The sequence below is a fragment of the Erinaceus europaeus genome, chromosome 2, assembly GCF_950295315.1.
Source record: "Erinaceus europaeus chromosome 2, mEriEur2.1, whole genome shotgun sequence".
Classification (NCBI taxonomy): Eukaryota; Metazoa; Chordata; class Mammalia; order Eulipotyphla; family Erinaceidae; genus Erinaceus; species Erinaceus europaeus.
The window spans coordinates 185,684,640-185,699,270 of record NC_080163.1 but is presented as its reverse complement, the minus strand read 5'-3'; the positions used below and the strand labels follow the sequence as shown (position 1 = coordinate 185,699,270).

Genomic DNA, 14,631 nt, shown 5'->3' with positions numbered 1-14,631 from the left:
TATCACACTCACTTTTTTTTTCCTCCAGGGTTATTGCTGGGGCTTGGTGCCTGCACTACAAACCACTGCTCCTGGAGGCTATTTTTTCCTTTTGTTTCTCTTGTTGTTATTATTATTGCTATTGCTGAGGGTGTTGTTCGATAGGACAGAGAGAAATCAAGAGAGAAGGGGGAGATAGAGTGGGGGAGACAAAGATAGACACCTTTAGACCTGCTTCACCACTTGTGAAGTGACCCCCCCACAAGTGGGGAGCTGGGGACTCGAACCAGGATCTTTAGGCCTGTCCTTGCACTTGGATCCTTAGGCTGGTCCTTGCAATTTGTGCCATGTGCGCTTAATCTGCTGAGCTATCTCCCGGCCCTCCACAAGTGCTTTCTTTTCATAACTTACCCACATTTCATGTTTCTGACTTTAACATAGTTTTTCACTGTTTATCTCCTAGATGTAAAATATTTTTTCCTCCTTTCATTACTTGTAAAATATTTGTTTTGCTATTTATATTTGGGTAATATTTCAGAAGTCAATATTGTTCAAGGATGTGGCCATAAACTTCTCTCGGGAAGAATGGGAGAGCTTGGATTTGGAACAGAAGAATTTGTACAGAGATGTGATGTTAGAGAACTATAGCAACCTAGTTTCACTAGGTAAGTTTGTCTTCTACAAGTTGTTTGATTTTGGTGCTTGTAGTATTTGGGGGATGTTGAAGGTTCTTAGATGATTTTTTTGGCCCAGAGTCAATAGATTATTTGGGCCTTATACACAGTGGAATGGACTGCTTCACTTGGCAATTTTATCTTCTCTATTCTTTAGATATTGTTCCTCTGACTATTTATTGTCATTGACCTTCTTGTTTGATGAACAAGAGACTGGATTTGAATTCTGAACAACTAGAACATCACCATATCCATTTCTGTTTCTATCAATAGGGTTTTCCATATCTAAACCTGGTATTATCTCTTCACTGAAGCAAGATAAAGATCCCTGGAAGGTGGTGCAGGTTATAGCAAGAGGTCAGAGCCTAGGTGAGTAAGAGTTGACAGGCAAGGGGAGGCCTTTGTGTGTAAAAGTTAAATATTATGTGTTTGATTTACTATGCACATAACCCAGTTTCTAGCCCAACCGTCACCACAGTTAGGGGAGCTTTGGTCTGTGATGTTTTTTTCCTTCCTCTTTTAGTCTCTGTATCTGCCACTTTTTATATCAGAAAAAGTCAGTTTAGAGCAGTGCAGCCAAGCTGACAACAACGACATAAAATTATTTAATAATTTGACCACACTTTTCATATATTCTCCTCAAAGATCCAACAAAGGCCGTAATAAAAGGCCTGTGAAATAAAAGCTTGAGCCCTAGTGGTCAAAACTATTTTAGCATCAGTTGCCAAAGGAAGTCCCTCATGTTTTGCCTACTTGTGACTTCCCTGATTTTGTTTTCTACTGTATTTTCTAGCAGGAAGGCACAGTCCTTTTTCAATAATAACCATTTTATACTATTGATCCAGTATGAGTTTTTATTCAAAAAATATTCTAAATGTTAAAAATATAACAATGAATAAGAGATTTCCTCTCCTTATGGATGCTCCTGACAAAAGATACAGTAATAAGCACTATAGCAGGAGGGGCCAGGCAATGTCACACCTGGTTAAGCACACACATTACAGTGCACAAGGACCCAGGTTTAAGACCCTGGTCCCCACCTGCAAGGGGACGCTTCACAGGAGGTAAAGCAGGTGTGCAGGTATCTCTCTGTCTCCCTCTCCCTTCTCGATTTCTCTGTCTCCATCTAATAATAAATCATTCAAAATATTTTTTTAATATTTAAATAAATAAACACTGTAGCAGGAGAGAGATGGATGTGATGAAGCAAAGCAAAGCATAGAGAACAGTGAAGTAATCAGGGGAGGTGCTATTATAGAGAAGGCAGTGAGGCCAGACGGTGGTGCACCTGGTTAAGCACACATGTTACAGTGCACAAGGACCCAGGTTCCAGCTGCTGGTCCCTACCCACAGGGGGATAACTTCATGAATGGTGAAGCAAGACTGCAGATGTTTCTCTGTCTTTCTTCCTCTCTATCTCCTCCTCCCCTCTCAATTTCTTTTTGTCTCTATAAAATCGTAAAGGAAGAAAGAAAGAAAGAAAGAAAGAAAGAAAGAAAGAAAGAAAGAAAGAAAGAGAGGAAGAAAGAAAGAGAGAAAATGTTTGAAAAAGAGAGCAGGCAGTTAAGAATGGCTCTCTCACACTATTTCTTTACCAGAGCACTGATCACCTCTGGCTTTTGGTGGTACAGGGGACTGAACCTGGGTCTTTGGTGCCTCAGGCATGAGAGTCTCTTTGCATAACCTTTTTACTATCTACCCACACCCAAGGATGGTTCTCTGAGGTACATACATAAGAGAAGGGACACAAATAGAGTGCTGCAGCAAACTATGAAAATTCTAGGGAAAAAGCACTTAAAGCAAAGGGATGAATAATTGCAAAAGAACTAAGATAGAAATGAGATTAATGGGAGTCGGGCAGTGGCGCAGCAGGTTAAAAGCAAGTGCCACAAAGTGCAAGGACCTGTGGAAGGATCCAAGTTGGAGCCCCTGGCTCCCCACCTGCAGGGGAGTCGCTTCACAAGCCGTGAAGTAGGTCTGCAGGTCTCTGTCTTTCTCTCCCCCTCTCTGTCTTCTCCTTCTCTCTTCATTTCTCTATGTCCTATCCAACAGTGACATCAATAACCACAACAATGTTAAACAACAAGGGCAACAAAAGGGAAAATAAATAAATAAATATAAAAAAACTAAAAAAAATGAGATTGATACTTTTTAAAATTTTTTTTATTTATTTAAGAAAGGAGGCATTAACAAAACCATGGAATGAGAGGGGTATAATTCCACACAATTCCCATAACCCGATCTCCACATCCCACCCCCTCCCCTGATAGCCTTCCCATTCTCTATCTCTCTGGGAGGATGGATCCAAGGTCGTTGTGGGTTGCAGAGGGTGGAAGGTCTGCCTTCTGTAATTGCTTCCCTGCTGAACATGGGCGTTGACTGGTCGATCCATACTCCCAGTCTGTCTCTCTCTTTCCCTAGTAGGGTGGGGCTCTGAGGAGGTGGCACACCAGTACACATTGATGTGGTCGTCTGTCCAGGGAAGTCTGGTCAGCATCTGGAACCTGGTGGCTGAAAAGAGAGTTAACATACAAAGCCAGACAAATTGTTGAACAATCATGGACCTAAAAACTGTAATAGTGCAGATGAAGTGTTAGGGGATACTCACTGCAGACTATTGTGTACTTATGCATTCAGGTATATATTTTGCCCTGGTTTATGGGCATATGTGAACATATGCTCTATCTTAGGGGACCTAGTCTATATCTAGGTTTTGGGACTTTGTTAGAAAGTGAACCACCTGGAATGGATTTAGAGAATCCTCTCTTGATTTCTCTCTGTCCTATCGAACAACAATGACGGAAATAACAACAATAATAATAACAACAACAGTGATAAACAACAAGGGCAACAAAAGGGAAAAAATGGCCTCCAGGATCAGTGGATTCGTAGTGCAGGCACTGAGCCCCAGCGATAACCCTGAAGACAAATATATATATATATATATATATATATATATATATATATATATATATATATATATACCCTCATTTTTTTGTGTAAGGAATTCCAGTTGTCATGTACACTAGTGATAGAATATCATGAAATTGCTTATTTTAATTCCACATTATATATAAAGCCCTGTAAAATAAGATCAATATTACTACTCATCTCGAAATACTTGGAGATAATTGCTTCCCCCCCCTTAGAGGATATATTACTCTCATATTACTATTTGAAAATTATTTGAGGGGGCCAAGAGATGGTTCACACAATAGTATATACCTTAGTGAAGTCTCAGGTTTGGTTTGAAGTCTTAGGTTTGGGCCCCAGCACCACAAGTTACCTGGGGAAAGCTCAAACTGGGATCCTTCTGCCAGTCCTTGTGCTTTGTGCCATGTGTGCTTAACCCACTGCGCTAGCTCCCAACACCCTGAATGCGGCATTTTTAATCACACATTAGTACAACAAACTAGCATTATTAGCATTTTTCCCCTCAAAGTTTCAGTGTCAAATTTTATAGAAAACACATTGGATATCTCCAGAAATATAGAGAATAATGTGTGTAGATAAACTCCAATCACCATAGTAACTTCAGTTTTTGAAACAGTGGCAAGTTTCATGTGAAATGCAATAAACAAACAAACAAAAATGAAACCCTTATTGAGTACATGATTTTTCTTGCAATCCAAATGTAGAATCTTTTTTTTTCTTTATTGGTGGATTAATGTTTTACATTTGACAGTGAATACAATAATTTGTATATGCATAAAATTTTTCAGTTTTCCACATAACAATACAACCCCCACTAGGTCCTCTGTCATCCTTTTTGGACCTGTACTCTCCACCCCAGATTCTTTTACTTTGGTGCAATACACCATCTTCAGTTCAGGTTCTACTTGTGTTTTCTCTTCTGATCTTGTTTTTCAACTTCTGCCTGAGAGTGAGATCATCCCATATTCATCCTTCTATTTATGACTTATTTCCTTAACATGACTCCTTCCAAAACTAGAATCCTTATATTTGCTATAATTTAACAGGTTATTTTGAGGGACTGGTATTGCACAGTGACTTTTTTTTCCACGGAAATGAATAGTAATGGCAATCTCAAGATCCCAAAGTAGCCTTATGTTTTTGAGATGCAATAACTTCTTTGATTATCTTTTATGGTTATAATTAGGAAGGTCCACCAATTCCTAAGTTACAGAAGAATTTGATTAAATTTTAGTTTTGTTATGTGTATGCTTTCATTTATGCTAATGAGGATTTCTGATCCATTTGGTGGAATTCTGTTTTATGATCTGAGGAGTTAATTTAGTTCAGTCACTTTCTTATATGTTTATGTTGATTACAATTTATTAAAAATAATCTTATATTTTCCATACTTATTTGAGCTATCATCTCTTTTGTATGCTGAATTTAGTATAGACACCTATACTTGTGTCTGTTTATTTTTTCTATTTTATTATTTCTATTGACATTTTAATAAGTATGATATTCAGTTTGAGGCTACATTTATATCTTTGAAATCTTTTTCAAAAATATTAAAATACATTTTTAATTAATTAAATTAAAATACATATTTCATTTTTTATTATCTTAGACTTGGATCCCAGGTATAAGACAAAGAAGCTTAATTCAAATGAAGAAATTTGTGAAACAGAATTATCCCAATGGGAGACAACAGAACAACTTACAAACAGTAAGTGTAAACGTATTCCCAATGACAGGGAAAGCAAAGACAAGTTTGAAAGCCAGCTAGAAATTAAAGAGAGACTTTCTAGGGAAACAGTAATCACCAATGAAGAAAGTTCTAATACTAGCCAGACAACACTTCCTACATTGCAAAAGAACATTCATTCTACTGAGAAATCCAGTGAATGTAAAACATGCAGAAAGTATTTTAGTGTTGGCTTTCAAGAGACTGAAAATCAGAAAAATCATTCTGATGAAAAAATCTATGAATGTAAAGAGTGTGGAAAGTTGTTTATTCAGGACACTCAGAATGATAAGGCTGTTAAGAAATCTCATGAATGTAAGCACTGTGGAAAAATATATACTTGTGCCTCACAACTTTCTACTCATCGAAAAATTCATACTGCAGAGAAACCTTATAAATGTAAAGAGTGTGGGAAGACCTTTCTCCGTGGTTCTCATCTTAATCAGCACCAAAGAATTCATACTGGTGAAAGACCTTTTGAATGTAATGAATGTGGGAAGTCTTTTTTTCGTGGCTCACAACTTACATACCATCAGAGAGTTCATACTGCAGAGAAACCCTATCAATGTAAAGACTGTGGAAAGGCCTTTATTCGTGGGTCACAACTTAATGAGCACCAGAGAACTCATACTGGTGAGAAACCCTACAAATGTAAGAAATGTGGTAAAGCCTTTACTTATGGCTCACAGCTTACCCTACATAACAGACTTCATACTGGAGAAAAACCATATAAATGTAAAGATTGTGATAAGTCCTTTATTTGTGGCTCTCAACTTACTGAACATCAGAGGGTTCATACAGGTATAAAACCACATGAATGTAAGCAGTGTGGACAAACCTTTAATTATGGCTCACAACTCATGCGACATCAGAGGATTCACACAGGTGAGAAACCCTACGAATGTGAAGAATGTGGGAAATCATTTGTTCGTGGTTCACAGCTTACTGAACATCAAAAAATTCACACTGGTGAAAAACCCTTTGAATGTAAGGATTGTGGGAAAGCCTTTATTCGTGGCTCACATCTTACTCAGCATAGGAGGGTCCATACTGGTGAAAAGCCTTATGAATGTAAAGATTGTGGGAAGGCCTTTATTCATGGTTCACAGTTAACTCAACACCAGAAAGTTCATACAGGTCAGAATCCATATGAATGTAAGGACTGTGGAAAGGTCTTTCTTTGTGCCTCACAACTAACTCTACATGAGCTTTTCCATACTGATAAGAAACCATATGAATGTCTGGAATGTGGTAAAATTTTTATTCGTGGATCACAGTTAACTTACCATCAGAGAGTGCATACTGGTGAGAAGCCCTATGTATGTAATGAGTGTGGGAAGACTTTTATTCGTGGTTCACATCTTACTCAGCATCAGAGAATTCATACAGGTGAGAAACCATACAAATGTGACAAATGTGATAGGGCCTTTAATCGCGGCTCACAACTTACTCAGCATCAGAAAATCCATTCTGATGAGAGGCCTTATAAATGTAATGAATGTGATAAGCACTTTATACGCCAGTCACACCTTATTCAACATGAGAAGTGTCATAGTGGAGAAAAAATATGAAAATACTAATTTAGTATATCATTTACCTGTCTGTCCATAAGAATTTTGGAATATCAGAAAATTTCAGGTATGAATGTGGAAAATGTTTAAGCTACTAAGTAATTCACTATCAGAAAATTCACAAAGAAAAAATAATTATTTAGATTAATTAATATTAATGCAGAATCACTTTCCATCATATTTCAATCTTTGTTACACATTAGTGACTTCATACTAGAGCATAACAATAACATGGAAGTTTCTCTTATTTAGCATTATCTGAGTGCCACTATTTACTCTGTGGATGTTTCTTTTGAAAAATTACTGGTTAAGTTTGATTTATTTTCCTCAATTATAAAACATTAACCTCATCATAGTGTTTAACATATTAAAGGAGTAACTATATATATAATTTAAATAAAAATATAATTTATAATTTATGCACAGTAAATACTAGCTGCTGTAAACATTATTATTGAGTATTTTAACTGTATACTATTAAGAACTTAAATAAATGGAAGATTTTGTGAATGTACTACATAAAGTAAAATTTTAATTATTCTAAGCAAGCACCAGATAAATAATTTTGCTTGTTGCAAAATGTAAAATTCACAAAACTTATAATAAAATTAAAGTGAATTTTAACCTTGTTACAATAATAAAAGGAACTTATAGTTTAAGTTATAAGGATAAATAAGTGGCTATTAAAATTAACCTGCTTATGAACATTTGTTGATAGGTTTTCTGTGAACATAAATTCCAATTTCCCTGGTAAAATGCCTGAATGGGCAATTTCTAAGACTTGTAATAAATGTATATTTTCTCTTGTGAACTGTAGCCAGGGAGTGGCATCTTAGTGGGTAGAAGATCTGATTTCCATGCCTAAGACCCCTGGTTTAATGCCCAGCATTACATATGATAATCAATGCTCTTCTCCGTATATCTCTCATAAATTACATACTTTTAAAAATTAGAAAAATTGGGTGGTTGGTTGGTAGTGCAGTGGGTTAAGCGCATGTGGTGTGAAGTGCAAAGACCTGCATAAGGATCCCAGTTTGAACTCCCGGCTCCCCACCTGCAGGGACGTCGCTTCACAAGCAGTGAAGCAGATCTGAAGGTGTCTCTCTTTCCCCCTCTCTGTCTTCTCCTCTCTCCATTTCTCTCTGTCCTATTCAACAATGAAAACATCAACAACAATAATAACTACAACAATAATAAAACAACAAGGGCAACAAAAGGGAAAATTTTAAAAAATAAATTTAAATTTTTTTAAAAAATTAGACAAATTATTTTCCAAAATGGTTTCATCATTTGAGACTTCTATCAGAGAAAATATGAATGACCTAGTTTCTGCATCTCCACAAATATTCAGTGTTGTTGATACTTTTTAACTTTAATAGGTGTGTAGTAATATCTTTGTGGTCTTCTTTTTATTTTTCTAGTAGCTATTAAACACCATTTCATATGTTTATTTTCCATTTGCATAGCCATTTTGGCAAAATATCTTTTTGAGCCTTTCATTATTATTTTAATTGTATTTTCTGTTGTTTTTTAAGGGGTTGTTTTACTATTTATTTACTTATTTATTTATTTTACCAGAACATTGCTCAGTTCTGTCTTAAGATGGTGCCTGGGATTGAACCTGAGACTTTGGAGCCTCAGATATGAGAGTCCCTTAGCATAACCACTATGCTATCTACCCCCACCTAGGGATTATTTTCTGTGTTCTAGATGATATAATGTATTTGTTGGATATGTGGTTTGCAAAGATCCTTTCCTAGTGCATAGTTTCTCTTTTAATTTTAGAGGATTCTCCTGAAGAACAAAGTTTTTAATTTGATAATGTCAACTTTTAATTTATTTCATTGATACTACTTTTGGTATAAAATATAAGAACTTCTTGACTAGCCCCAGATCTCAAAGACTTAATTCTGGTTTGCCTAAAATTTTTCTTTTTATAATCGACATTTAAGTCTATGATTCATTTTCTGTTTGTATACATTATAAACTTTAGTTTGTTGTGCTTTTTTTGTTTGTTCATTTTAACTATAGTTGTCCTGTTGCTTCAGAACCATTTCCTGAGAAACTATTATTATTACTATTCCTTCATTTGCATTGTTGTTATGCCCTAGAGATTTACTGGACAATTTTTTCATGTCTTTTTCTAGTTTTTCTTTTATTTTATTGAAGGGGGAGGGTTAATGGTTTACAATATAGTCTTTAACCCATAGGCACAGCCTCTCATCCCCTTAGTGTGTAGGAGACACTCTCAGACCCCAAAATTCCTTCATACTGTCAATTTCTCTCTCCCCCCAGGGTCCTTTTTCCACCTTATCTTTTTCCTTATTGTCCTTTCTTCTTCTTAAGTTCCATCTATAAGTGAGATAGATCTGTATTAGTCTTTTCCCTCACTTCTCATGAGACCATCAAGTTTTGATCACAATATCCACTAACTTATATATCTGTTCCTCTACTGATTCCAGCAGCCTCTTTTTTCTTTTTTATTGTGATAAACACAGAGGTAAATAGGTTGAGAAATCAGGAGGAAAGAGAGAGAGAAAGAAAGAGAAAGAGAGAGAGAGAGAGACTTGTAGCCTGCTTTACCACTCATGAAGCTTCTCCTATACAGATGGTTCCAGGGGTTCAAACTTGGGTTCTCACACATGGTACCATGTGTGTCTTGTTATGCCACCACTCAGTCTCTATTATCACTATACGTTGTCTTACATTGGGTAGCGTGATTCTTCTCACTTTGTTTTTCAAAACTGGCTTTGCTACCATAGACCTTTTTCCATTTCACTTAATCCTATATATTTATGTACATATATGAAAAAAAATGCTTTCCAGGGTTTCGATAGGAAGTTACTGTGGGAGTGTGGGGTTAGTTGACATCTTTACTATCTTGAGTTTTCAAATTTATTAACATGATCTATCTTTTAATTTTTAGGTTTTTATATGGGTTGAACTCTATTCCCCAAAGTATCCAAGTTGTAATTCTCAGTACCAGTAAATATGATATAACATGGAATTAGGGTGTTTGCATATTTAATGAAGTTGAGATGAAGTCATATTCAATAAAATGGAAATGCAAAAATCAACACTCAGGGAAGGCTATATAAAATCAGCCATGGAACACAAAAGATAACTAGTGTCTAGCAGAAATTAGAAAGAGCAAGAAAGAGCCCTGCCCTCAAACTTCTAGAGAAATTATGGCTTGCCATACCTTGATTTCAGTTTCAAATTTCTAGCTCCCAGAACTATAAGAAAACATATTTGTTGTTTTTTTAAGTTCTAAGCTTCTGATAGTTTGTTATGGCAATCCTAGAACACTGATAGAGACTTTGATGACTTTTATTAGAATTTGATGTTGACCTACAACTCTTATACATGATTTGCATGTGTATATCTAATTTTTTCATTTTCTTTGGCTCTCATCCAAGTACTAATCCAGTGCAACCTAGTTTATCTTCTGAAATAAGATGAGATTAGGCATTTTCAAGGTGGTGTAGATGAAGACTTCCTTCAGAAAAGTTGTAAATGGTATTTTTGTTTGGTTTTTTAGAAGTAAGATAGATTTTATTTAGGAATAGTCACCAAGGGAGGTGACATCATAGACTGACTGCAGAGGTAAGCAGGGACACATAGATTATATAACCAATATATTAATGGAGTCTTATGAGCAAACTGAACCTTCATCTGATTTCTTGCTATTTTTGGAGATAATTTCTAGCTCCCAAAAATAACTTGATGAGGAAATAATTCAGTCTTTCTTGCTTTTGCCTGCTTGTCCTTATTTTGTCTTAGGAAGGGTCATACCATTTACAACTTCTGTGAGAGTGCATTTTAGAAGATACATATACCTTTTGAATATGACCTACAAGATACTTGCATTGTCTGGAGCCTGAGAGTGGTGGCATATGAGCAGCAAGCCAATGAGTGGCTCTGCCCATCTTCAAAGACAATGAATGGCCTTGTCTAGTCAGGAAACTCAATATGCAATTCTGCCTGATGTGGGTTCCCCAAACAACATTCTAGCAATGAATTGTCATCAAGGAATTCCCAGGAACAACTTACTTTGAACTACAGATGGGGTTGACACCTAAATAGTTAAAATATGATAGGATTAGGTCTTGGTTGAAGAAACCTGAGGGTAAAGGTAATTTATTCTTTGGCAAGGCAAGAATTATGGATTTACTAAGGATAAATTCCTGGATGGCTAAGCCAAATAATGTTACTGGATAATTCACTATCCCTTCTGCAACTTTCAGGTTCTTATTTTAGGGAAGATTCAACCAAACATGAGAATAGCTAGTAAGTATGGGAACCATTAATATATTAGTAAAATGTATTAAAGAATTAATAGTTTATTTATTTTTTTTTTTAGATAGGACAGAGAGAAATGGAGAGAGGAGGGGAAGACAGAGAGGGGGAGAGAAAGACAGACACCTGCAGACCTGCTTCACTGCCTGTGAAGCGACTCCCCTGCAGGTGGAAAGCCGGAGGCTTGAACTAGGATCCTTGCGCCCGTCCTTGCGCTTTGCACCACCTGCCTATAACCCACTGTGCTACCATCCGACTCCCCTGTTAATGCTTTTTTAAAAAATATTTATTTTATTTATTTATTCCCTTTTGTTGCCCTTGTTTTTTTTTTATTGTTGTAGTTATTATTGTTGTCGTTGTTGGATAGGACAGAGAGAAATGGAGAGAGGAGGGGAAGACAGAGAGGAGGAGAGAAAGATAGACACCTGCAGACCTGCTTCACCGCCTGTGAAGCGACTCCCCTGCAGGTGGGGAGCCGGGGTTCGAACCGGGAACCGGGATCCTTATGCCGGTCCTTGTGCTTTGCGCCACCTGCGCTTAACCCACTGCGCTACAGCCCGACTCCCGATACTTCATCTTTTTAAGGAGTTCCTTCCGTTCCTAATTTGCTGAGTTTGTTTTTATTCATGATTGTATGTTGTGCTTCACCAGTTGGTCTTTTCTGTAGCAGTTGATATGATTTTATCATTTGTGGTTGTCAACCTGTTAATATGTCAGACTGTGTTCATTGATTTTTCAGTAACAGAATAGTCTTGCATACCTATAATAGGTAATAGTCATGTTATAAAAATCCTTTTTTGAAGTAATTTGCTAGCATTTCAGTGAGGAATTTTGTGTCCAATTTTGTGTCTATTGAGTAGAATAGTGTTCTCTCATTTTTTTCCCCTTTCCTTTAAACCTTTCCCTTATTTTGGTGTAAAACTGATCTAATATAGTATCAGAAATATCCTTTTCTAGTTTGAGCCCCTGGTTCTTCATCTGTGTGTGTGTGAGTTCTTCACAAGTAGTAAAGCAGGTCTGTAGGTATCTTTCTCTCCCCCTCTCTATCTTCCCTTCCTCTCTTAATTTCTGTGTACTATCCTATTTTTAAAAATGAGAAAAAATGGCTTCCAGGAGCAGTGCATTTATAATGCTGGCACCAAGCCCCAGTGACAACGCTGAATGCAAAAAGAAAAAAAAAAAAGGAATATCCTTTTCTGGAAGAAGATGTGTAATATATGTGTTTATTTTTCAAAAGTGTGAAAATTTGTCAGTGAGTCTATTGGTATCAAGATTTCTTTTGGAGAAATTTTATCATTATAAATTCAATAAATTTTATTGTTATTTGACATCTGTTTCATCTTGGTTTGAGATTTGGTAATTTGTAGTTTCTAAGAAACTTAGGCCAACTAATTTTACATTTGAAAATTTCCAAGTCCCTACCTCAGCAATAAAATTTATGAAGCTCATTCTGTGAGGTTAGTAGCATAGTCAGTATTTTAAAATCAAATAAAACCAGATAATAATGGTTTAAATGATAACACATATACACTATAAATAATATCTACCTATTAAAAAATCACCAAGGACTACATCTTATCCAGAATGTGTAAGTCACAATCATTTCTAAATTAAGTTCAATTCCAGAATTTAGAAAGTATATTTACAGGAGATGGCTACAGTGGAAAAATAATGCAGCAAAAGTCATTTTTATTCTAGTATATGATTTTAGAATATGTTTTTTCAATTTCTTTGTAACCTAACTGAAGAAACACAATTTCATCATTATATACAAACATTATCCCATTATATTATATATATTGAATATACAATCTATGTTAAAATTTCACCGAGTACTGTTGCTTGGAGTTTATCACAAATACATATTGGGGAGCTTAGAAGATAGCTCAGTAAATAAACTGCATGCTGTCCAGGCATGGGGACCTGAGTTCAATTCCTGGCATCACCTGGGGACAGCACCAAAGGTAACTGAATGGATGATGGAGAGTGCTTTAATGTTTCTCCCTCTCTCCTCTCTAAGTATATATAATAAAAACTGGACCAGGGAGGGTGCTCAATAGTTTTGTACTTTATTAAAGTTTTTAAATATTTGACTTAGGACAAAGGGACTAAAATAAAATCAACTTTTGGCATACAAAAATAAATTTGAGTGATCCAAAAGATAGCGCAGTGATAGAGTTCCAAACTTCTAACTCTGGGGTCCTGAGTTTGATTCTAGGTACCAATTATGCCAGAGTGGTGCTCTGGCCTTTCTGTCTCATAGAATAAATAAGATAAAGCTTAACACAAAATAAAAAACTGAATAATTATTTTTCTTACATGAAAAATTATGTTAATTTTAGGGGTTTTGTTTCATGAAGTTTTAAAGTGTAAACATTTGTTGTTTTGCTGTTTCTTAATTCATATAAGAGGAGAATTCCCATATGGGAATTTAAAGTAATCTTCAGAATTTTTTTAAAAATTTCAGTTGTATCAGTGCTAGCTTCCAGTTTTACAGATTTTTAACTGTAACCTTACCCATTTTCATTTCTGTTACTTGAATTGTAAATTCATTTAATTCTAAAAATATATAGTGCCCTTTTAAAAAATTTATTTATTTTCCCTTTGTTGCCCTTGTTTTTTTATTGTTGTTGTAGTTATTATTGCTGTTGTTGTTATTGATTTAGTCATTCTTAGATAGAACAGAAAGAAATGGAGAGAGGAGGGAAAGACAGAGAAGGTGAGAGAAAGACACCTTCAGACCTGCTTCACTACCTGTGAAGTGACTCTTCTGCAGGTGGGGAGCCGGGGGTTCGAACCGGGATCCTTATACCGCCTGACTCCCTATATAATGCCCTTTCAAAGCTGCCTAGGCAAGGTACACTCCACTAGTATTTCTGTTATTAGTCTTACTGTTTAACAAATACTACTTTTTAAGTATGGAACACTTCAGAAACTTGCATCTTATTTTTGTGTAGGGGCCATGTTAATCTTTCTTGTTCCAATTTTAGTGCATGTGCTGAAATGAACACTTTAATAGGCTGTAGTGATCAATGCTCATATGTGATGTGTGAATGACTTGCCAAATTTAGAGTTCAGAGTTAAATCATTATATTCCAAAAATATTAGAGAACCATAATTCAGGTATATTCAGCAAAAATACAATGAAATCACTAAAGGCTTCCATTACTACTCAGCCTGTTTTGCTTAAATTTTGTTATTCACTGCATTGAGTAAACCTTTTGCCACTCAGTGGACTGCCACATAAGAAAAATAGTTTTAGGGGCCACGTGGTAGCCCACCTGGTTAAGTGCTCACATTACAGTGCGCACAGACCCAGGTTCAAGCCCCTGGTTCTCACCTGCAAAGGGAAAGCTTCATGAGTGGTGAAGCAGGTGTCTCTCTGTCTCTGTCCCTCTCTATCTCCCTTGCCCCTCTCAATTTCTCTCTGTCTCTATCCAATAATAAA

At 36.1% G+C, this 14,631-nt stretch overlaps 1 protein-coding gene and 1 pseudogene across 1 annotated transcript in view; one reads left to right on the top strand and one right to left on the bottom strand.

Moving 5' to 3' along the window:
* Positions 1–7,643, top strand: part of LOC103127326 (uncharacterized) — a 73,358-nt gene extending 65,715 nt beyond the window's left edge. The window contains 3 exon segments of the mRNA XM_060172267.1: positions 518–644; positions 927–1,022; positions 5,197–7,643. Coding sequence (XP_060028250.1) covers positions 518–644; positions 927–1,022; positions 5,197–6,884 — 1,911 coding nt within the window. The 3' untranslated portion in view covers positions 6,885–7,643.
* A 6,452-nt stretch (positions 7,644–14,095) lies between these two features.
* LOC132537314 (U6 spliceosomal RNA) lies at positions 14,096–14,194 on the bottom strand (annotated as a pseudogene).
* Positions 14,195–14,631: the final 437 nt, after the last annotated feature.